Below are 25,897 nucleotides of genomic sequence, written 5' to 3' on the forward strand. Positions count from 1 at the left end.
ATTTTTCCGAATTTTGAACAGTGTTTTCGTTCAGATTTATTTTTACATGAAAAATGGCTAAATTTCGATTACTTTTGAAACTGTGGCTATTTTTGAATGACCACTTGTAAATCTAGCTATTTTTGAATTTCTCCTGGCCAGTGGGCTAAATTAAACAATTTTTTTTTTTTAAAATTTAAAGCTTAAAAGTAAAGAGTGCGAAGAAATAATAAAACGAAAAATGAGAAAAAGTACTCTCAACCATATCTACGTAGATCAAAGTGAGGAAGCAAGCTTATCATAATTTAGTTGATTTAAATTCCAAGTGTTCTTTTTGGTTTTTTAAAAAAGAAAAACGAAGGATTCAGGTGTCAAATTTTTATCTCTAACAAATTTAGCACACTCTAATCTTGAAATTGAATAGCCTAAACTCCAAAGGAATCTTTTCGATTTTCATTTTCTTTATCTGATAGTTAGCGCAGTATAGCTATTAAAACCATAACAACAACAATATAAGCATATATTGTTTACCCAAAAAATGTGAGTAACAATTAAAAATAATTTGTGGTTTTAATGATATGTGATTTATTCCAATACTAGCAAATATACAAGTAATATTAGGTTTAAGTAAGAAAAATTGATGAACCAAACCAGTATTGTTGGAGCAACGGAGACCTCGAGCTCGATAATCTCGGGGGCCTGGAAGTGAGCTAAGAACCAATAAAGTAAAAATAATAAAGCTGAAAAATAATTGTTGAGCACGGTAAACTAGAAAAGCAGAGTAGAATATTTTATTGCAGTGAATAAGATGATGTTTACAAATGATTGAGATCCCCTTTATATAGGAGGGGAAAACCCTAATACGGTACATTTCCAATTATGATAAAGAATTTTATTGGTACAGCTGTATAACAACCTAGTACGGACTTGTACTATTTCGTACAAATCTTATCCTATAATTTATGCCCTGACCCACGTGTCTTTGAGAAATTTCCGCTCTTTCTTGAGTGTCATCGAAATTGTACTGCCCTCGAGGCAAATCATGAGGGGTCCCCGATTTGCTTCTCGAGGTTCGTTCATCCGGGCCTGACTTAATTCTTACTTCGAGGTTCCCGAACTCGAGCTCGGGGTATGTTCACGTCTTCGAAATCGAGATCTCTGATTTTGACCGTATACAGATAGTCCCAGCATTTCTTAGAATAATATGATAAGAAACGATTTGAACCTCAATTTTTCCAAACCTATCGTGATGATGTCATACCCGTGACATAGGCATTCGAAGTGACCGAAGTGTCCCGTCGGTCTACTTCCCCAAAAATATTGAACGCATGCCAGTATTGGTCGTCCACTAGTGCTACCACACCGTCGTTGCCCCTTTATAAATATGAGGCGATTCCTCTAAGTAAAGAACTTTACTCTTTCTTCACCCCTTTCCCATCTTCATCTCTTTCTTCAATCACCCATTTCGTCCGCCTCTTTAAGCGCCGGAAAACGCCAAGCTCTTGCCAGAAACACCACATCCCTGTGCAACCCGTATTATTTAGCTTACAACCATGGCCAAAACTTCCAAAACGGCCCCCCAAAAGGATAAATCATCATCTTCTTCTGCCTCCTGGCCGGCCAAATCGGTGGTGCATGCCACCAACACTTGAGGAAATCACCCCCTATAATTGCATTATTAAGAAAGACTTCAGTATAGTGAATAATCCCGATGTCCCAGGCCAATGCGAGCATGCATCTCGATATATTAGCTTGATAACAAAGAAGCTTATCAAGGATGTAAAGAGGGACTGTTGCTGGGGAGATGAGGTTGAGGTTCAGATCCGAGCCCCGATGAAAGCATTACTACCCACGTGGATGGGTTTTTGAGTGTTTACACTTACCTCTTACAACTGGATCCCCTCAATCCGGTGGTGATCGACTTCTGCAAAACGTACGAAGTCACCCTCAGTCAGATTCACCCTTCCTTTTGGCGTATCGTGATCATGTTGCAATATTTTTCTGAAAAGGCTAAGGGTTTGGAATTCACCCTTAACCACCTGGTTCAATTGTATCGGCCCCAGTTATTTCTAGGGCTCATCAAGTTGCAGCGCCGAATAACGAAATCCTTCTTTGCTAGTACTGACGAACCCAAAGATCGGGGTTGGATGAGCTGGTTTGTTAGAATAATAACTTCAGACATCATCCCCGAGGATAAAATGCCGTTCCCGGAGAGGTGGAACTTTAACCGTAAGTGAAGTCTGTATTCCCTGTACCTATTCATATTCTGCTTCCATATTTCATTATGCTGTTGTCCTTCTTCTAGCAGCCAATGCTTGGGCGCCCCCAGCAGTGCCCGACCTCGAGGATTGGGTCCGAAAGTTAGATGCCACTTCTTCCTATGATGATTGTAAGTGGCGTGAATTATCGAGGGGCCAGTGAGAGGCCAAGAACCACGGTAAGTTCCTTCCAACGGTTTCAAACACTTTTCGTACATTGGTAGTGTTAAACGTATTCGCGCTTATCTGTGCAGGCCTTGGCGATGCATCCGAGATGAGTCCGACTCCGCCCGGGGAAAAAGCCAAGCCTTCAAATCGAAGTCCGAGAAGGACAACAAAAGGAAAAGGGTTTTAATGCCCGAGGACCCTCAAGATAAGAAAACCCCAGCTCGAAGGCTGCAGAAAAGATTTGCTCAAATAGGTGCAGATTTGGCCCATGATTCCCCAGATGATGAAGAAAATGATGATGAAGAGTCGGCACTGGTGACTCGGACCAGGAATCCAATCAAGGCCGCAAAACCTTCCAAACTGGAGACCTCATCCCGTGGTGAGGAGACCCCGAAGGAAGAAGCGGGCAAGGCCCCTATGTCCCCGGAGGCTGAGATCGTCCCTCCGTCTTCAACAACTATACCGGAGGGGGTAAATGCCAAGACCCCCAATGCTAATAAGAATGCCCCAAGTGAAACGCTGGGGGCCACGACAACATGTCACTCCCTTTCTTTGCTAACTTATTCCGAGGGGGCAATTAAAGAAGCCAACGCTCTGCGTAAGCTCGATCCAAGAAAGGTCATCGAGGACAATCCCTTTCAGGGTTGCTACGCTGGGATTGAGGATGCCGATGACCTTAATGATGTGTCCGCTATCTTTGAAGAGGCTCAACATCTCCTTTCCCGGGTAAGTACTTACCTTCGGTATTGCAATTTTTTCTTTCTTTTCTTTTGACTGATATTCCTTTATTTCATGTATAGGTCGTCACAAAGTTTAGAGCTGAGTTGAGCCAAAATGAGGCCGAGCTCAAGAAAGTTTTGGGCAAAGAGAAGGCCCCGAGGCTCCTCTGTAGCCAGAAGGAAGTTGAGCTTAAGGATCTCTGAACCGCGTTGGCCAAAGCTCAAAAAAGCGAGTCCGAGCTAGATGAGCAAGTAACTGTGATATTAATAGAGTACGACCTTCTTGGCCCTACTTCAAAGGCTAACACTTCGATATCTCATCTGTAGCAAAAGCTAGATATGATTGGGCAGCTCCGGGGCGAGGTAGATCAAGTTCCGGATGATTATCATCAGCGGAAGAAGAGCATGGATCAACTTGCTGCAGATAAGGAAGCTTCTACGGCCCAACTAGCCTCGGCTGAATCTCAGCTCCGAGGCATTGAAGCGAAGGGTTTGGCTCAGGAAGGAAAATCGAGGGGTTGGGGCCGAGCTAGCTAAAGCCCAGGCTGAAGCTGCACAAGCTAAGGTTGAAGCTGTACAGGCTAAGGCTGAAACTGAGAAGACAAAGGCTGCGACTGATAAATCCATTGCCATATACTCGAGGGAAGCCGAAGCCGTTCAAGCTAAGTTGAGGGCGGCCGCCGCCCAAGGAAGACGAAGCTATGAATTGGCTAAGTGCCAAGCCCAGAGGGAGACTCTCGAAGAAATTCATGCTCGAGGGTTCAACCTTACCGGGGAGATAGCCGAAGCAAAGGCGCGGGAAACCGATGCTAGGTTTCTTATCTCCTACGATGATGAGGATATGGTGAGAGGCTCCGGGGATGAGGAAGATGAAGAAGATATTCTCGCAGGAGAGGGGACTCCCGAAGATAGAGCCGCTGAAGATGTAGTTTCCGAAGACGACACTCCCGAGGGTGTGACCCCGAAAATAGATTAGGTTTTCTTTTTTGTGCAAGGGCCCCTTATGGGCTTTTTAAATATGTTTTGTAAATTTCCCTTATGAATATAAAGTATCATTTTGCTCTATCCTCGATTTGTGTTGAATTTTATTTTATCCCCATTTGTGAAAAATTCTGATGATTCAAATACTTAACTCGAGTATCGGTTCAGACTCGTAATAAACCCTTAGGTTTTTATTGCTCAAGATCATACCCCTTAAGGTTTTAGATGATCCTAGAGCTAAGCTTAAAATCAATTTGGTGCGAGCTCGGAACAATGGGCCTTTGGGTCCGAGTTGAATGAGAACGGAGTCTCGGACTCTCATAAGCTTTTGGCCATATATCTCTTTTAAGCTGACCCCTAGGCTCTTGTATATCAGCCCTTAGGCTCTTTTAAAATTGGCCCTTAGGCTCTTTAAATTGGGCCGTTTCGGCCTCTAAAATGGCTATACAATATTTCCCTCATTTCAGCTAAAAGACTTAGTGAAATTTTAGTTATGCCTTAGCATGTGTTTTTGTACCCGTTGGGTTTTTCAAAGGCTCAACGTATCGGAACCTTATTAGTCATTTTGTTTATGTGGACGTAATCGAATGCCTCTAGAGGTTTTTCCAAAGGCTGGTGTTATCGATGCCTTTGGATTATTCAAGGGCTGAATTTATCGAAGCCCTTAGATTTTTTTAGGGCCGAATTTATCGAATCCCTTAATATTTTGCTTTTGTTGGGGGTAGCCTGACATAACCGGGTTTTCAATGTTTGAAGGCCTCTAATTTATAGCGGATATCGAACGTCTCTGAATCACATTATTTTGGCCGTAGCCTTTGTGTAACCATAGTCTTTAGTATGGCTGCAGCCTTCGGGTTTGTCACTTGGACTTGTTTCCCGATAACTTTCCGAACCTTTTCGAAAAGTTAGACCCCGAATATATTGGCCTTTGTCTTTGTTTTCGAGGGGGTGCCTCTTTGAGGTCTTGTGAATTCGAGTGTGCCTCTTTGAGGTCTTATAAGTTCGAGTGTTCGATGACTCGATGTGTCTATTATTGATGACAGTCCCCGAGTATTAGGGTGCACTCGAGGTTTTGGCTCTTGGGCCGTTAAATGTGAAAATAGTAGACTTTTTTGAGGCAGAAAGTGTTTTGATATGATAAGACTACTTCTTCAAATAATTGATACATGCGTACATGTTTTGCCGCTAGGGGACCGACTATTCTACATGGACCCGGTTCATATGACCATTTGTCCCATTACAACATTCCCCCAGCGAGGCCCTCCTTGGCATGAATTGCTTTCTTCGAGAATGCGTCCTCCGAAGGTGATGCCCCCAGTGTTCAAGGTTGATTAAAAAGAAGCCTTGAATACTTGTTGAATATTCCTTAGGTAGCATATATGTGTTGCCTTGTTAAAAACCTTGCTGGTAAAACCCACTTGGGATAAAACCCGATCAAAGGGAAAAAGAGCACAACACATGCTTTAAAACCTAAGGTCTTCGAGCTAAAAGGCACCTCGATGTTTCCAATTGAACATCTACAAGGAGTTAGTTTTAAATACAAATGGAAAAAGGGAGAAGGTCATACCTCAGCAGTAATATCGTTGTAGCAATGATACATTCCAATTGTTTGGTAGTTGCTCGCCTTCCATTGTGCTAAGTTTGTAGGATCCTTTCCTTATGACTCCGAGGACACGGTATGGTCCTTCCTAATTGGGGCCTAGTTTCTCGTCGTTTGGGTCTCGAGTGTTGAGAGTGACTTTCCTTAGAACTAAGTCCTCGACTCCAAAATATCGAAGGTTCTTCCTTTTGTTGTAATATCTTTTGATCCTTTATTTTTACGCGGCCAGTCAAATTAATGCGGCCTCACGCGCTTCATCTAGTAGCTCGAGAGAAGTGTTCATAGCTTTGTGATTTGAGTCCTCAGTGGCATGCTGAAATCTGATGCTAGGTTCCCCGACTTCAACTAGGATCAATGCTTCGGACCCGTACACCAAAAACAATGGGGTCTCCCCCGTGCTCGACTTTGACATTGTTAGGTATACCCATAGCACCTCGGGCAATACTTCTCTCCATTTCCCCTTTGCATCATCTAACATTTTCTTTAAGTTTTGAATGATGGTTTTGTTTGTGGACTCGGCCTGATCATTTTTATTTGGGTGGTAAGACGTTGATAAAATCCTTTTGATTTTATGGTCCTCGAGGAATTTTGTTACTTTGCTACCAACGAACTATTTCCCATTGTCACATGCTATTTCAGTGGGTATCCCGAATCGACATATGATGTGGTCCCATGTGAAGTCAATGACGTTTTTTCCCTTATCTTCTCAAAGGCCTGCGCTTCAACCCATTTTAAGAAGTAGTCAGTCATAAACAAAATAAATTTAACTTTACCTGGCGCCGTTGGTAGGGGGTTGACGATGTCCATCCCCCATTTCATGAACGGCCACGGGGATAGGACCGGATGGAGTTATTCATCGAGTTGATGGATCATCGGTGTAAATCTTTGGAATTTATCACACTTTCAAACGAATTCCTTGGTGTCCTTTTCCATGCTATCCCAATAATACCCCGCTTTGACCACCTTGCGAACCAGAGAGCCCGCACCAGAATGGTTCCCACAAGTGTCCTCGTGGATTTCTCATAATACATAATTGGTGTCCCCGGGTCCCAAGCACACTGCCGGTGGTTCATTGAAGGTTCTTCTATACAACGTTCCATTTTCGTCGAGTGAGAATCGAGCTGCTTTGGCTCAAAGTGTTCTTGATTCTTTTGGGTCCGCGAGGAACTTCCCATGATTCAAGTAGTCGATGTACGTATTCCTCCAATCCTACTTTAAACTTGTTGAATTAATCTCTGCATGGCCTTCTTCGATCACCGACCTCGATAGTTTTACAACAGTCCCCGGGGCAATATCCTCTTCGTCAACCGATGACCCCAAGTTTGCAAGCGCATCAGACTCACTATTCTATTCTCGAGGTACATGGTCCAGTGTCTATTCCTTGAAGCGGTGCAATGTCATTTGAAGTTTGTCTAAGTACCTCTACATATGATCGTCTCGAACCTCAAAGCTTCCGTTTACTTGATTTACTACCAAAAAGGAGTCACACTTTGCCTTGATGACATCTACTCCAAGGCCCTTGGCTAGTTCAAGACCTACAATCATGACCTTAACTTAGAAGTTTTGATAAATTTCCTAATGACACTACCCGTAGGCGGTTTTAAATCAATGCTGAGCCCGGATCCTTTCACATTCGAGGCACCATCTGTGAAGAGGGTCCATACCCAAGATGATGAACCCGAATTTTAGCAAGAGTTCTTTTTCTACTTTGGGTACGAGGGCAGGCGCGAAGTTGGCCACGAAGTCTGCCAAAATTTGAGACTTGATAGCCGTTCGAGGCTGATACTCGATATCATATCCTCCATGTTTGATGGCCCATTTGGCCAATCTGCCTGATAATTCGGGTTTATGCAAGACATTTTGAAGTGGGTATATAGTCAGTACACATATAAGATGGCATTGAAAATATGGTTTTAATTTCCTATATGCGCTTATTAATGCAAGAGCTAACTTTTCCAAATATGGGTACCTAGTTTTAGCATCTCCTAGGGTCCGACTCAAATAATAGACATGGAATTGCGTACCTTGCTCTTCTCGAACTAACACGCCACTTACCGCTACCTCGGACATGACTGGATACAAGTAGAGTGTTTCATCCTCCTTCAGAGTATGGAGCAGGGGTGGGTTCGAGAGATACCATTTTAATTCTTCTAAGGCTTGTTGGCACTCCGGAGTCCATGCGAAGTTGTTTTTCTTCTTGAGCAGGGAAAATAAATGATGGCTCCGATCTGATGACCTCGAGATAAATCGGCCTAGGGAAGCTATCCATCCAGTCAGCCGTTGTACGACATTCACATTGTTCACTACGGTAATTTCCTCAATGGCTTTAATTTTATTAGGGTTGATCTCGATACCCCTATTCGACACCATGATGCCCAAGAACTTTCCCGAGCCGACTCCAAAAGCTCATTTCTCGGGGTTGAGCTTCATGTTGTACTTTCTTAGGATATCGAATGTCACCTGGAAATAGGTCAAATGGTCCTCTGCGGGCAGGGACTTAACTAGCATATCATCAATATAAAATTCCATGGATTTGCCTATTTGATGTTCGAACATCTTATTAACTAGGCATTGATATGTGGCTCCTGCATTTTTAGTCCGAAGGGCATTACATTATCATTTCTTAAAGTGAAACGATAAGAAACGGTCTTGAATTCTTGCCTCTTCGATACTCCCATTATGATGTCAGCCCATCAGAGCATTAAATGCCATGACTCAAAGGCTGTGCAAAGGTCGTTGTCAACATGATTATCGAGAAGCCCACAAACCGTCATTGGTTTGACCTTTTCGCTCCTCAAACATCGCCCAAATGGCTTCTATAAATACCTCAATTTGTTTTGCTATTCACACTTTTACAACATCAAGTTTTTAGGGCTATATTCACAACTTTCTGCATCTATCTTCTTTCTGTGCTTGTTTCTTCATCCTCTTTCTTTGACATTAAGCTATAATCATGGCAAAAACTTCAAAAATAGTACCTCAAAAAGAGGGCACCACTTCTTTATCACGCCCGACCAAGGGCAAACCAAAAGCACCTCCAAGTGTTGAGCAATGTACCCTTGTCCACTTCGACACGGTCTCCGATTTTGTCTTAAAAAATCCTCCTTATACACCGGGCCGATGTGAGCCCATATCTTGGTACATCAGCGTGGTGACCGATACGATGATGGTAAAGAAAGACTGTTGATGGGGGAAGGCACTGCAAGTAGAGATTCCCAACCCTGAGGAAAGCATAGTAGACCATAAAGCTGGCTTCCTCGGCATATATACATACCCTTTCACTCTAGGTCCCGTAGATCCTTCTTCCCCGATGATAGATCCGGTGATCCTTGACTTTTATCTTAAGTACCGAGTGATACTCAGTCAAATTTATCCTTCTTTTTGGAGGATCTGCTCTGATATTTCTCAATCGGGTTGAGGGAATGACCTTCACCCTCGATCACTTGGTCAGATTGTACATCCCTCATCTTTTCTGAGGTTTGATCAAACTTCATCCTCAATCCGCGAAGACGTTCTTTTCGAGAATCGAGAGGACAAAGACCGGGGGTGGATGAGCTGATTTGTCAAAGTAAGGATATCGAACATCAACCCGGTCGATAGGATGCCATTCCTGAAGGAATGGAACATGAAGAGTAAGTGTCCCTACCTCGAGTACATTTTATTGCTCCTTCTTTCCCCTTATGAAACAATTTTTTTCTTGATTATGCATCCACCGTTTGGTACCCTGGTGCGGTTCAGGACCTTCTGGGATGGATCAGGCAGTTAGACTCTGCCTTTCCTTACAGCGAGCATGCTTGGTGTGATTTGGACAAGACACGGTAGTAGGCTAAGAACCATGGTAAGAACTTCTTAATGTCGTTGCCAAATTTCTTGTGAGTATTCTTTTTGGCGGTGAGTTTAATATGTCATACTTGTGTAGGCCTTGGGGAAGGTGTGTCGATGAGACCGACTCCTCCTAGTAAAGAAGGGACCTCGAAACCCGGCAAGGGTAAGAAGAGGAAGAAGGAGGCGTCGGTCGAGTCTCCCAAATCAGAAAAACCCAAAGTTCACAGGTCTCAGACCGACGCCACGGTCTTGACTTTGGCTGTTGTGGAAAGTTGTGATGATGATGATGATCGCCCTTTGGTACAAAGGGCAAGACGGGGTGCGGATGCTCCACAGGCTGTTGGGCGCAAGGTTGCTGAGTTGGGGATGGCCGATGGGGACCTAAGCCCTACTGAGGAGACCTTCGAAGAGGGTTCGTGCGCAGTCCCCGAGCTTCAAGTTGGACATGGTACAGTCCGTACTGATGAAACCTTGGCTGGCACTTCCGGAGGTCCTGACCCGAAGTTTCTTTGGGTCGAGACAAAACCCTTACAGAAATTGATGCCCTGGGTGGCTTTAAATTGGGCCCTTCGTTTTCACTGGGGGAAATTAGGGATGCCTAGGATCCGGGTACCACCGGTGTGGGGGCCTCTCATGGAGAGGAAGATATGCTCGGGGACTACTTTGCCGGCATCGACGCGGACTGTTGTGGCAAGTCCCCATACTGAGGACGAAGGTGATGATGATGATGATCGACCTTTGGTACAAAGAGCAAGATAGGGTGCAGATGCTCCACAGGCTATTGAGTGCAAGGTTTCCGAGTCGGGGATGGCCGATGTGGACCTAAACCGTGCTGAAGAGACCTTTGAATAGGGTTCGGGTGTAGTCCCCGAGCTTCAAGTTAGACATGGTATAGTCCGTACTGATGAAACCTTGGCTGGTGCTTCCGGAGGTCCTGAACCCGAAGTTACTTGGGGTCGAGATGAAACCCTTACAGAAATTGATGCCTTGGGTGGCTTTAAATTGGGCTATTCATTTTCACCGGGGGAAATTACGGATGCCTAGGATCCGGGTACCACCGGTGTGGGGGCCTCTCATGGAGAGAAAGATATGCTCGGGTACTACTTTGCTGGTATCGACGTGGACACATACCTCGATGCCCCCGTCGCTCTCGAGGAGGTCGAGAAGCTTCAACAGTAGGTAATATTATCGGCATACCATTTGCGCTTCAAATTTTTCCCTTGTCTTTTCAACTTTTCTGCTTTTGTTGTAGGTCAAGAAGTTGTATGACCATGCCTTCATTAAGCTCCAAGACAAGCTTTCATACCATGAGAAGGAACTCGAGAAGCTCACCTCAGAGATATATAAGTGGAAGGCTTCCTCCGCCCGAAAGGAAGGATTTGGGTGAGCTTCGGGCAAGTCAAGAGGGGGTGCACCAGGAACGTACTAGCTTTGCCGAGCAGGTAACACAACATTCGTGTGTTCATATATTACATTCCTACGACTTGATGCTTACTATCTTGTTCCGCCTTTACAGATTGGGCAAAAGGACGCCCTGATGGGGCAACTTCGGGAAGAGGTTGCGGCCAAGGACACAGAGATCCTCGAGCTGAAGAGGCAGAATGAGATCGTGACCTCGGAGAGAGATCTTTTATGGGGAGATTTGGCCTCGACCCAGGATCTTCTTTGAAGTGCTCAGAAAGAGGTTACTACATTATCTGCGACCAAGGCTGGGGCTGATGAAGATGCGTCCTCATACAAGAGAGATGCCGCCACTGCCAATGCTCGAGCAGAAGTTGGCCCGGATCGTTGCTTATGCTCTTTTGCAAGCTCGGAGGCAGGCCTTTGAGGTAGCAAATGCCAAAGGTGTCGATCTCTCTGTTGATATCAATAAAGCCAGAACTTTGGAGGAAAGATCAGCGCCTTCGACTACTTCAGATGAGGACTCTGGAAGTGATTCAGATGGTACTGAGGGTAAGGAATAGTCTCACGTCGTCCTTTCTGCTTCTTCTTTTCTTCCTTTTGCGTATGGGCTCCTCGGGGGAGTTTTGTAAAGACACATTCTGTAAATGAATTTTTGAGAATGCAAAGAGACCCTTTTGTTTCAAGCCTTCAATTTTTTTTCCAGTGCTTATGCAAAGCTAGTCTTTTGAATTTTGATGTCGGCTCTTTCAGAGCCCATACTTGGGATAGTAGATATCGGGCACCATCTCGAGGCTTAGATTGATATTGGTGGTTCCTTAGAGCCTATAGTTATAGAGTCAGAGACCCTTGAGATCGGGCACCATCTCGAGGCTAGATTGATACGGGAATCTGCCCCCCGAACGCCGTATGACAGCGTCGTTCGTACAACATGGCCAATAAGTGGCCGAGGTGGTCCCGCTGATACATTTCCCCAAAAGTGATAATGGCTTAGTCAGAATTAATTGGCCTTTAGGGTAGGTGAGCACTCACCGCTTGCTCTATATATGAGCTTGCTTTCCTTTTATCTGAGGATTTTGCTACTTTTGTAGAGCTTTTCCCTCATTGTGTCAGTGCTTTCATCATTTTAGTTCAAAGCTTTTGTTTAAGTTTTCATCTCCCTCTTCTTTTTCACTATAGTTATGGCTGTTATTCCCAAATTTGTTCACCAAGAAGATAAGAGTTCATCCTCTGCTTCCCAGTCGATCGGTGGTACACCGACGATGTCTGGTGAGCTTACCTCGAGATGCTTTGTCTCGAGGAGGGACTTTACGTTAGAGAGACCGTCCAATATTCAGGGCCATTGGGAGCATGCATCGAGGCTTATCTCATCGATAAGAGAGGAACACCTCGAGGTGGTTAGGAGAGACTCCTGATGGGGAGAAAAGGTGGTACTGCAGGTACCTTCCATGGAAGAGAGCATCATGGCTCATGTAGAGGGGTTTTTGAATGTATAAACATAACCCTTTACATTGATACCTCTCGATAAAGTCGTGCTCGAGTTTTGCATAAGATATCGGGTTACTCTAGTACAGGTTCACCCGTCGTTTTGGAGGATAGTGTTGATGATAAGGTATTTTGAAGATAAAGCTGCGCTCAAGTTCACCCTCAGCCACCTTGTTAGATTGTACCGGCCCTTACATAATCGAGGCCTGATTACTCGACGACGTCAATCCACCCGGCCCCTTGTTGCCAGTAATGAAGAAGACAGGGACCGAGGGTAGATAAGTCGATTTGTCTAAGTGCGGATTGTTGACATTATACCCGCAAAGTTCCTACCATTTCCCAAGAAATGGAATTTCACATGTAAGTGGTACACTTATGCTTTTATCATTTTGTTCATGGTAGAGGGAAACTCCATAAAGATATTTTCCTTTCCTCATCTACAGTGATCCCGTGGTTGCCATAGGAGGTCCCCGATCTGGCAGATTGGACTCAGAAACTGGCAGCTTGCTCAACTTACGATGAGCGTAAGTGGAGAGATCTGTCCAAAGGTAGATGGGAGGCCAAACACCACGGTACATGCTGTGTGGCCTATTTTTTTTTAAAGGTATTTTTTATGTGTATTAACTCCGTCACCGCAGGCATTGGAGAATTTTATGAGATGAGACTGTGCCCCTTTGGAGAGGAGGAAGGATCGTCGGCTTTGGGATCGAGGAATGATAACAAAAGGAAGGAATCTTTGAACGACGAAGATACTCATAGCGAGGAAGCTCAAAGGAGATGTATCGGTTTAGCTTGCAGCACCCGAGGCTTCTAGCCTCGGAAGAATGGCTCCTCCTTTGCCGTCGTCTTCTTTTCCCGTCGAAGGTACTTCGATGGATACAAGTGTTTTTCCGTAGTCTTCATCTCCTGTCAAAGGTACTTCGAGGGATACAGGTTTTCTCCCGTTATTCTCACCTCCTATCGAAGGTACTTTGAGGGATGTTCGAGGCCAGGGGCCGCCTAAATCAAGAGAGGTCTCGAGCAACCATGTCCGCACTGAGATCAGTTCAATTGGGGCCGGTAAGACCAGGCCAGTAGATGCACGCTTAACCTTTGAGGAGGCTCAACGGCTTTGTTCTGTGGTGAGCTTTGGTTGACTTTGTTGGTTTATTTTGATTTTACATTTTTATTTTCTCATTGAGCTTCTTTTCCATAGGCCTTTGACAAGCTCAAGTCCGAGTTGATCCGTCGTAAAGCCAGGCTGCGGAAAGCCTTGGACGAGGATGAATCCCTCAGACTTCTTTGCGATAAAAGGGAAAAGGAGTTGAGACACCTTCGGTACGAGATGAATCGAAGCCTGAACTATGAGGGCCACCTCGAGGAACAGGTAACCTTTGTTTCGAAGGGATGTGTGCTTCTTCTCCTGTCTTCGGAGATTAACATTTTGATATTTCAGTTGCAGAGAAAGACGGAGGACCTGGAACGCCTTTGGGACAAAGTTGGCCAGGCCAAGTATGAGTGTGATGAGCTAAAGGCTCAGATAGATACCCAAGTTGAGGCCAAGAAGAATGCTTTGGCCAAGGCTTCTACCCTCGAGGTGCAGCTCCGGAACGCTCGTGAAAACAGCTTGGTCCAGACGAGCAAGATTGCAAGTCTCGAGTCTGACCTTTTGAAGATGAAGGCCGAGGTAGTGGACGCCTGGGTTGAAGTTGAAGAGATTCGAGCTAAGACTGATAAGAAAATGGTCGCCTATTTAAAAGATGTTGCCGACTCTCGATCTGAGTTAAGAAGGGCTTTCGATCAGGAGAGCAGAAGCAATGAGTATGCCCGGTGCAAATCCTGAAGGGAAATGATAATAAGCGAAATCTAGGTGATTTAGCTATTATTTATGCTTCTGCTTGATGATATTCCAATGATATATTGTGATTAATTGATGAATTATGGGCTTTAATATTGAATTGTATATATTTCAGGTAAATAAACCTATATTACGTAAATCAAATATGATTGGAACCATTTTGGAGCAATAAAAACCCCTCGGAACTAATTATGGTGGAAGAACAAGAAAAGAATCAAGAACATGGGACAACTAGGCTAGCGCGGCCAGATGCGCCGCGCTAGTCCAGATTTCGGAAAAGATTGTTTAAGGGGTAAAATTGGAATTCCTTATTAATCCCACTCAATATACATAAAGGAAAAACTCCATTATTGGATTGATCAGATTTAAAGAGGAAGAAATAATTTTAGAGAGAGAAAGTGAAGAGAAGACTCAATCTTGAAGTGAAGAAAAAAAGGGGATTACAATCTTGAAGCAAGAACTTATAAAAGAGTTTTTCTAAACTTTCTTCTTGTATTTACTTATATTATGTTTAAGACTTTTATTGTTGATATTTGTATAATTATGAGTAGCTAAAAACCCAAGTATTCTGGGGTTATGGGTGTTAGATGATTATGTTGTTTGAAGCTTAAATTGATGATCTTGAATTTATCATTATGGGTTGTTTATTTGATTTTGCTGTTAATTATTTTACTGCGTAGCTAACAGTGAAATACTATTTACGAATCTTGAGTTAAACTTGAAAAAGGAAATTCTTGATTGCATATAGAATCAAATAGAGCAAGATCCGGATCCTGGGCATCGGGTGAAAGATTCGCAATTAAGATAGAACTATACTTAATTGCCTTTTCTTGGTTGAGAAATAGGATTTGTAAATGAATTTGAGTTAATATTAATACCATAGAAATATAGGTATTAATTTAACTTGAATAGGCGCATAAGAAATTGACAGATTCTTATGGGTATTATTAACCCTATAATCAATCACCTAGATAATTCAATAAATTATCTTTAAGCTACAAGCGTAGCATGATCTCTAGCAAGCTCATGACCCCGGAATATCTCTCTTATTAATTGTTAAAAGAAAATTGTATAAGTGGTGTAGTAACTTTGTGTAGTATTATTGATAAATTACCAGTCAAGTTTTAAGTTGGTTATTTATGTATTTGGTAATGAATTAGCTTAAATCGATAATTGTTTGAGTTTGCATCAGTTGATAAGTTAATCACAAGTCCTCGTGGGAATGATACTTTACTTGTTACTATATTACTTGTTGATCGCGTACACTTGCGTGAGTGTTTAGGTCGCAACATGAAACCTTCGAGGAAATCCATGCTAGGGACTTCGATCTCTCGGAAGAGATTTAGCAGGCCAAGGCAGATGAATACGACGCTAAATTTTTCAGTTCACTTTGTTTGTGTCACGCAGGCTCTTTTCTTGAATGCGGAGGAGTAGAAGCACAAGCAATCTCTTCCCTCTTAATCCTGAAATTGAAAGGACAATTCATAAGGCAAGGAAAGAGTTGGAAGCTAGATACAAAATAGAAAGAGCGTTGGACATCTTAGTTCAACCACAGCCAACAGTGATGGCAAGTAATGGAGGGCGTCCGGTGATAGAAGCTGCAAGGCCAAATCTTGCTAATATGACTCAAGCTATTGTGAAGCCTGATATCACTGGTTACTTTTAGCTTAAACAGTACATGGTACAGCTGATTCAGTCCACCGGGCAATATGTAGGTCTATCTCATGAAGACCCGCAAAGGCACATTCAGATTTTTTGGAAATCACTGATACTTACAACTATCCAAATGTTTCCAAGGACTATGTCAGGCTGACCTTGTTTCCATTTTCATTGCTGGGGGAAGCTAAAGAATGGTTGCAGAAGGAGCCTGCTAATTCAATCCATACTTGGGATGATTTAGCAAAGAAATTCTTAATCAAGTTTTTCCCTATTAAAAAGACAAAGTCTTTGCGGAGTCAGATTCTTGAGTTTCAACAACGGGACGGTGAAACTCTTCGCCAAGCTTGGGAAAGATACAAGAAATTACTTCGAGACTGCCCACATCATTGTCAAACTGATGAGGTATTGGGCTATACTTTTGTTGATGGATTAGATGAGACTTAAAAAATGAATCTTGATTCAGCTTGTGGAGGTAGTTGCATGGCGAGGCCATATAGTGTAATACAACTTCTGCTAAACAACTTCACTGCTAATGATCATAATTGGCAAGGTGAGGGAGAACCAAGGAGAGCAATGAAACAGAAAGAAGCAGGGGTACTTGAACTTGATGACTTTTCCGCCATGAGAGCAGATATAGCAAAATTGGCGAATCAAATGAATAGAATGACAATGAACCAAACCCAACAAATGCAACATGTTCAACAAATGTCGATTTGTTGTGAAATGTGTGGTGATAATCACACAAGTGACATGTGCCCAATGAATCCTGAATCTATTTATTATGTGGGGCAACAAAGCAGAGGTCCGATAAACCAACAGGCACGATATGGGAACACTTACAATGCAAATTGGAGGAATCATCCAAATTTCTCTTGGGGTGGAAATCAATCAAATCAGAATCAATATAGACCCCAAGGAAATTTTAATCAACCACAAAGGCCACCCCAGCGGGTAGAAGAAAGTACAAATGATTTGTTGAAGAAATTGTTGCATGACAACCAACAACTCAGAACTGATTTTAGAAATCTTGAAAGACAATTGGGACAACTAGCTGCAAATCAAAATACTAGGCCTGCAGGTGCTCTTCCAAGTGATACAGAGAAAAATTCGCAAGTTAGTGCAATTACACTTAGAACTGGAAGGGAATTAGAAGAAGTTCCAAATAAGAGAAAAGACAAGCATGTACCTGAGGGTGAATTGATTCCCAAAGCAACACATGAAGTAAAGAAAGATGATACAATTTCAGCACCTGTGAATGTTCTAAGGCGACCACCACCTTTTCCACAAAGATTGCAGAAAAAGAATGACGATCGCATGTTCAACATATTTCTCTCTATGTTGAGTCAGATTCAATTGAATATTCCGTTGGTAGATGCGATTCGTGATATTCAAAAATATGCCAAATACATAAAAGACATTGTGGCTAACAAGAGGAGACTGACTGAACAGTTGCACTTACTAAGGAGTGCACTTCAATGGTCCAAAATAAGCTTCCTCAAAAGCTTAAGGACCCTGGCAGCTTTACTATCCATGTGAGAATAGGCAATGTTGATGTAGGCCATGCACTTTGTGATTTGGGAGCAAGCATAAATTTGATGCCATTGTCTTTGTACAAACAATTAGGTTTGGGGGCTCCAAAACCCACCACTATGATGTTGCAACTAGTAGACAGGTCCATAGCTTACCCGGAAGGGGTGATTGAAGATGTGCTATTGAAAATTGGGAAATTTATTTTCCCGGCTGATTTCATTATCTTGGATTTTCAGGCCGATGAAAAAGTTCCTATTATATTGGGAAGACCTCTCTTGGCTACAGGTGATGCTATAATTAAAGTAAGAGAAGGAAAAATGATCATGAGAGTTGACAACGAGGAAGCTGTTTTTAATGTATATAAAGCAATTCAACTTCCTCGGCAGTATGAAGAATTGTCTATGATATCTGTCATGGAGATTGATGAACAACTTATTACCCCACGTGTATATTTGAAGGATTCTTTAGAAAAAGCAATTGTGTTGTTTGAGAGTTTGGAGATTAATGATGAGGTTGAGGAGATGAAACATACTTTGAATGCAACATGTGAATATATAAAAGGTTTAAATCCCTTTGAACCTTTGAACAGGCCAGATGGTCCTCCTCTGAAGCCCTCAGTTGAAGAAGCTCCCAAATTGAAATTAAAGCCTTTACCTTCTCACCTTCATTATGCTTATTTGGGTAGTTCTGAAACGTTACATGTTATTATTTCTTCTGACTTGTCTGAATTGCAGGAAGAGAAATTGTTAAGAGTACTACGTGAGCATAAAAGAGCAATTGGGTGGACAATGTCTGACATAAGAGGTATTAGTCCAGCTTTTTGCATGCATAAAATTCTCATGGAGGAAGGGCACAAGCCAAGCATAGAACAACAACGCCGCCTAAATCCGAACATGAAAGAGGTGGTAAGAAAAGAAGTGATTAAATGGCTTGATGCAGGTATTGTATTTCCAATATCTGATAGCAAATGGGTAAGTCCAGTCCAATGTGTTCCAAAGAAAGGAGGAATGATCGTAGTGACAAATGAAAACAATGATCTGATTCCCATTAGAACTGTTACTGGGTGGAGGATTTGCATAGATTATAGAAAATTGAATAATGCCACCCGAAAAGACCATTTTCCCCTTCCCTTTATTGACCAAGTGCTTGATAGATTAGCCGGGCAAGAATACTATTGTTTTTGGATGGTTACTCGGGATATAATCAGATTGTTATAGCCCCAGAAAGACTAAGAGAAGACCACATTTACATGTCCATATGGGACATATGCATTTAAAAGAATGCCATTTGGTCTTTGCAATGCACCTGCGACTTTTCAAAGGTGTATGATGGCTATTTTCACTGATATGGTTGAAAGATTTGTGGAAGTATTTATGGATGATTTTTCTGTATTTGGATATTCTTTTGATGAATGTTTAATGAATCTTGATAAGGTCCTTGCTAGGTGTGAAGAAACAAAATTTGGTACTAAATTGGGAAAAATGTCATTTCATGGTATGAGAAGGCATAGTCCTAGGGCATAAAGTGTCCAAGAATGGATTGCAGGTGGATAAAGCAAAGGTGGAAGCAATTGAAAAATTACCTCCACCGACATCAGTTAGAGGCATTCGCAGTTTCTTAGGCCATGCGGGTTTTTACCGTCGTTTCATTAAAGATTTTTCAAAAATTTCATCTCCTTTGTGCAGGCTTCTTGAGAAAGATACATCCTTCAAGTTTGATGATGCTTGTCTGAAAGCATTTGATGAGCTGAAACGAAGATTAGTTACTGCACCGATTATCATTGCTCCAGATTGGAAACTTCCATTTGAATTGATGTGTGATGCAAGTGATATAGCCATTGGAGCTGTTTTGGGGCAGCGGAAAGAGAAAATATTTTATTCCATTCACTATGCGAGTAGAACTCTTAATCCAGCTCAAATGAATTACATTGTTACTGAAAAAGAGTTGCTCACAGTAGTATGGGCATTTGATAAGTTTAGGTCCTATCTAGTGGGGACCAAAGTCATAGTTTACACAGATCACTCAGCTATCATGTATTTATTTGCAAAGAAAGATGCCAAGCTAAGGTTAATTCGATGGGTTCTTCTTTTGCAGGAATTTGATTTGGAGATTCGAGATCGAAAAAGGAACAGAGAATCAGGTTGCAGATCATTTATCCAGGCTGGAAAATCGAGGCCATGTCACTGAAGGAGAATCAATCAAAGAAACATTCCCTGACGAACATTTGCTAGCCATCACTTCGGATGAAACCCCGTGGTATGCTGATTATGTGAATTTCATTGCAAGTGGGGTGACTCCACCAGAATTCACAGCTGACCATAGAAGAAGGTTCTTACATGATGTGAGATTCTACATGTGGGACGAGCCTTTTCTATACAAGCAATGCGCAGATCAATTGGTAAGAAGGTGTGTCCCTGAGGAGGAGATGAATGCAATATTGCATGACTGTCATTCTTCTCTTTATGGAGGTCATCATGGTGGAGACAGAACTGCACAAAAGGTTTTGCAATCAGGTTTTTACTGGCCAAAATTATTTAAAGATGCACATGCTTTTGTTAAAAATTGTGACAGGTGCCAAAGAACCGGAACGATCACGAAGAAGCACGAGATGCCTTTACAAAATATTTTGGCAGTAGAGCTCTTTGATGTCTGGGGAATAGATTTCATGGGACAATTTCTGTATTCTAATGGGCACAGATATATTTTGGTTGTAGTTGATTATGTGTCTAAGTGGGTTGAGGCCATTACTCTTCCTACTAATGATGCGAAGGTAGTGGTAAGTTTTGTGAAGAAGCACATTTTCACACGCTTTGGAACTCCAAGGGTGTTAATAAGTGATGGAGGAACACACTTTTGCAACAAATTGTTGAAAAATGTTCTAGCAAAATATGGTGTAAAACACAAGGTTGCTACTGCATATCACCCTCAAATGAGTGGTCAAGTTGAAGTGTCAAACAGGGAGGTAAAACAGATTTTGGAGAAAACAGTGAGTGCAAATAGGAAAGATTGGTCCGGTAAGTTAGAAGATGCATTGTGGGCTTACCGAACTGCATACAAGACTCTAATAAGTACTTCTCCATACATGTTGGTTTATGGAAAAGCATGTCATTTGCCTGTTGAGATAGAACATAAAGCTTATTGGGCAATCAAAAAGCTAAATATGAATATGGACTTAGCTGGAGAAAAAAGGCTGCTACAACTCAATGAACTTGATGAGTTTCGGTTGCATGCTTATGAAAATGCCACGTTATATAAAGAAAAGACCACAAAGTGGCACGACAAACACATCCAACATCGTGAGTTTGAGCCGGGTCAAGAAGTTCTCTTGTTCAATTCAAGGCTAAAGCTTTTTCCTGGAAAGCTTAAGTCCCGTTGGGCAGGCCCTTTTGTTGTAGTAAGTGTAACTCCTCATAGAACAGTTGAATTGCGAAACATGAGTTCAACAGGCACGTTCTTGGTAAATGGTCAACGAATTAAACACTATTGGGGTGGTGACATTCAACGTCAAAAAACCTCAATAGATTTAATTGATGTATAATGCAATATGGCGTCGTGCCGCGACGTAAAATAAGGCGCTGGTTGAGAGTCAACCCAACGATTGTGGTATTTGTGAATATACATTTTTTTATTTATTTATGTACTAATAAATGCATGTGAACAAGGGCGGATGCTAAGGTAAGAATTTGAAAAAAAAAAAAATCGGAAATCGCCCAGGTGCGCGGCCGCACGTTTGACTACGCTAAGTTGAGGTGCTCTCTGTCTTGGCCGCGCATCTGACTAGCGCGGCCGCACATCTGACCGCTCTAGTTCAGAATTTTTTTTTTCGTTTTTTTTTATTTTCTTTTTCTTTTTGTTTTTGTTTTAATTTGTTAATTAAATTACTATCCTACCCCCCCCCCCCTTAATTACCCTTCATCTGACCTACCCCTTTCCCAAAACCCCCATTCAAACAAATTATCCCTCTCTCTAACCCAATAATCCCTCCCCTCTTCAAAACCCTTCTCTTCTCCAAACCTTTCTTCACCATTTTCTTCCAAACAAACCCAACCCTTAGATACCACACCCAAACAATCCCCATCAAATCTTCTTCTCCATCTTCACATTCATCTTCTTCACCATTCTCTTTCAACAAAGGTATGAATTCTTGTTTCTTTTTTCTTTTATTTTTCTATTTTTTTTTTCCAGATTTTGTTTATATGCAAAAAAATTAATTATAGTTGTTAAAGTTGATTTTTATGTAGATATTTTGATAACATTAGTTGAAACACTAGTAAGAAATTAGTTTTAATTTCTTATTTCTTGTCATCTTTTATTTTTATTGTTATTTTTCAGATTTTATTGTTGAAGTTTTTATACATATGTTTCATTAGTTGTACATAAATTATATGTATAAATTAGTGAAATACTTTGGGGTGTTGTTGGTTGATGAGAGTGGGGTGGAGACTCACTTGATTGGTGATGTTTTATGGGTGAATAAGGATGATTATTGTTTTAAAAAAAAAGTTTAAAAAGGGGTTATGAAAATACAATGCATACAATATGTTTGTGAAAAAGCCCAAATGAATAAGCTAATGTAGTTTGTGACCAATGATGAGTGTGAAGTCTAAGTAACCCCATTGAGTCGCAAATTTTGGATTGGGCTGTGTTAATATGTTATTGTTCTGCAGGTACCATGACTAACTCCAGGAAAAGACGTACCACATGTGCTTCATCGAGCAACCAGGCAGGCAGAGCTAGGTCAAGAGGGGCAGCAATTGCACCCCCATTTGATAATACAAAGTTTGTTTCGGCCAAGGCTCAGGACCGATTTGTAGAAAAAGCTGAAAAGAAGCCAATTCCTGAAAGAGGTGTTGACATGAGAAAACTTCAGCGGTTATGCCCTCGTATGCACGATGAGTTGCTGAAAAGGGGCTTGCACACATTCGTCAACGAACCCGGTGAGGCAAATCTCATGGTTGTAAGAGAATTTTATGCCAATGCTTCAGAGCATACCAATGGAATAGTTATAGTGCATTGAAGAGAAGTGAATGCTTCACTAGAGGCGATTCGTACTGCTTACCAGCTGCCTGCACCTCTAGAGGAGTATAATGACTTCTATAACTATGGTAAGAAACCCACATATGAAATTTGGGCAAGATTCTTTGAGACCATTTTGGCACCTGGCAAAGAAGTTTCCTGGATGACTTATGGGCAGAAATTTCATTCTAATGCACTCACATTTGAAGCAAAGTGCTGGTTGCATCTCATATGCGCCCGATTGATCCCATCACACAATAAAACGGAGGTCAATGGCCCCCGAGCTTGTCTTGTCTGGTGTTTTGTTAATGGTCACGACTTTGACGTAACTAAAGTCATGTATGATGAGATGTTCACCCGCATCAAAATCAAGAGGTATGGGTTCTTTTTCCCTTCACTAGTTACTCAACTATGCAGGGCTACTAGTGTGCCAGAATATCAACCTGCTGATGGGTTGGTTGGAAAGGAAAGCAAGTTCCGAGCTGATAAAGTGACAACGGGGAAAGAACCGGAGATAGTAGAGGTGGTAGAATCAAGCAGCTCTGATGATGATGACGATGAGGAGGAAAATGAGGCAATGAATGTTGAAAGTGAGGTGCAGCCAGAAGCACCCCGTGCATCAGCTGCAAGACTGTCAAGATCAGCATCACAAGCAGCACCAGCAACAACATTATCACGAGCAGCTTCATCTTCCCGATCTACCAGATTGCCTCGTCAAAACACATTGAAAAAAGATGTGGAGGATCTTCGCATCACTATGACTGGGTTGGGAAACCGTGTGGAGGAGATAGCTGACCGACAAGTCAAATCGGAGAAAAAATTTATGGGCTGGCTTAGAAAATTGGGGCGTGCATGTAATGTGAATCTTGACACTGTCTCAGATCAGGAATGAAATTTTGGGGAAGTATCTTTGCCTCTTTTCTTTTTAGCAATGAAAGTCATGGGGACATGCCTAAAGTTTCAGTGTGGGGTGTGGGGTTATTTTAACTATTATGGATTGTAGGATTGTTTTGAATTGTGTGGTTTGTTTTTGTTGGATTGGTACATTATGTAAGTTGTTTATGCTATTTCAGTTAAATTAGGTTGTTTGTTTGGTATTGTTTGGCTAGATAGTTAGCCAAGTGGAGTAGTAGAATTTAAAAAAGTGAAAAAAAAATGGCTCGGCCTGATGAAGGATTTCTTTCAAAAGGAGTTCTTGAGGGAATGAGTATATAGAAAACAACAAAAAAAAATTTAATTTTATTTGTATTTTTAGGATAATGTAACAACTTCCCCTTGGTTTTTCTTCAAGCCACGGTTCTTTTCCAAGAGTTTATCTTGAACCGGGCATAGGTAGTTTTTAATTTCTGTTTTTATATTTTTTATTTGTAGACTAAAATAAGGAGTTATAAGCTATAGAAAAGTGAACCCATAGCGTTGACACACCTGAACACAATAGACCCTACAGTGTAACGCGCTTAGTCTTAATTGTTGAATCTCATGGAAAGTGCCTTAAATTGTATGTTTGTTACTGAATTGACTGCTCATAATGAAGTGTCTTTATGAGCTAATCTGAATGAGTTATATGCCATGTGTGGTGAGAATTGTGTCGTCCATGCATTGTATTTGTGTCTAGAACTTTCCCGGTATGTGAATTAAAGCGAAATATTAGGTGATGCTTGATTTGAAAAATGATTTTAGGCTTTCTTTGACCCTTTTGAGCTTAATTGCTTATCACAAATAAAATTTATCCCTAGTTAACCCTTTTGAGCCTATAAACTTTTGTTTGGCAACCACATTACAAGCCTATACCCTTTTGTTCTTCATTGATCTTGTTTTAAACCTTTTTCCTTTTAAAGCACTTTAATTGTGAAAAGTATGCTAAAAGAATTAAGAAGGAATTAAGTGTGGGGTGGCTTTTTAGTGGAGCAAATGAAAAGTTAGAAAATGCACTTGTTTTGTAACATATACACCATTAGCTGAACTTGAATGAATAAATACATGATGTTTTGTTCCAGCTAGTGGGTAAAAAATTAATAGAGTGTTTAAAAAAAAGAAAAAAAAGAAGGGAATATTTGGGTGATATATTGTTTGTGAATGAAAAATGGATTGGAAAAATGAAAGGAACATGTGATGTGTTAAAGTGTTTAGGGAAGTTAGTCACTATTCCTAAATATTTCCTACCTGTCCCTTAGCCCACATTACAACCATGAAAAAGTCCTGATTGATTTTGAATTGAGCTAGCCTACATTAGTAAAAATTTACATTACGGGCAAGCTTATGGTACCAATTGCATGTATGAGACTTCTATTATGAGAGTGAGTGCTTTCATTGATTTATGTAAGTAAATGATTTGAATGTGCGGAATAAATTCCAAATCTCTCTTGTTGGTGTGATGGTGAGGGCATATGATTTGTGACGAAAAAGCAATTCTTGATTTCTGTGTAGAGAAAGTTGAGGAAGTTTGAATATGCATGGCACTTGAGATTCAACTTTAAAGCTAGGATTGTTCACTGCTAGGAGCAACATATGTACATTGTTCTCGGTGTAATGCGTTAAGGGAAATGGTTGAGTGAAGGGATCTTTAGAGATAGTTCTAATATAATAGTTTGATTGCTCGAGGACTAGCAATGGATTAAGTGTGAGGTGTTGATAATAAGCGAAATCTAGGTGATTTAGCTATTGTTTATGCTTCAGCTTGATGATATTCCAATGATATATTGTGATTAATTGATGAATTATGGGCTTTAATATTGAATTGTATATATTTCAGGTAAAGAAGCCTATAGTACGTAAATCAAATATTATTGGAACCATTTTGGAGCAATAAAAATCCCTCGGAACAAATTATGGTGGAAGAACAAGAAAAGAATCAAGAACATGGGACAACTGGACTAGCGCGGCCAGATGCGCGGCCGCGCTAGTCCAGATTTCAGAAAAGATTGTTTAAGGGGTAAAACTGGAATTCCTTCTTAATCCCACTCAATTTACATAAAGCAAAAACTCCATTATTGGATTGATCAGATTTAGAGAGGAAGAAATAATTTTAGAGAGAGAAAGTGAAGAGAAGACTCAATCTAGAAGTGAAGAAAAGAAGGGGATTACAATCTTGAAGCTAGAACTTAAAGAGTTTTTCTAAACTTTCTTCTTGTATTTACTTATATTATGTTTAAGACTTTTATTGTTGATATTTGTATAAGTATGAGTAGCTAAAAACCCAAGTATTCTGGGGTTATGGGTGTTAGATGATTATGTTGTTTGAAGCTTAAATTGATGATCTTGAATTTATCATTATGGGTTGTTTATTTGATTTTGCTGTTAATTATTTTACTGCGTAGCTAACAGTGAAATACTATTTACGAATCTTGAGTTAAACTTGAAAAAGAAAATTCTTGATTGTATATAGAATCAAATAGAGCAAGATCCAGATCTTGGGCATCGGGTGAAAGATTCGCAATTA

The 25,897-nt window shown here is 41.3% G+C and overlaps 1 protein-coding gene across 1 annotated transcript; it reads left to right on the forward strand.

Moving 5' to 3' along the window:
- Positions 1-2,591: 2,591 nt before the first annotated feature.
- On the forward strand, positions 2,592-10,917 carry LOC138887635 (uncharacterized). The gene is made up of 4 exons (XM_070169402.1): positions 2,592-3,131; positions 3,576-4,077; positions 9,625-10,271; positions 10,783-10,917. Exons 1-4 carry the CDS (start codon positions 2,592-2,594, stop codon positions 10,915-10,917), a joined length of 1,824 nt encoding a protein of 607 aa, XP_070025503.1.
- The last annotated feature ends 14,980 nt before the right edge of the window (positions 10,918-25,897 follow it).

This window comes from Nicotiana sylvestris, chromosome 3, assembly GCF_000393655.2.
Source record: "Nicotiana sylvestris chromosome 3, ASM39365v2, whole genome shotgun sequence".
Lineage (NCBI taxonomy): Eukaryota > Viridiplantae > Streptophyta > Magnoliopsida > Solanales > Solanaceae > Nicotiana > Nicotiana sylvestris.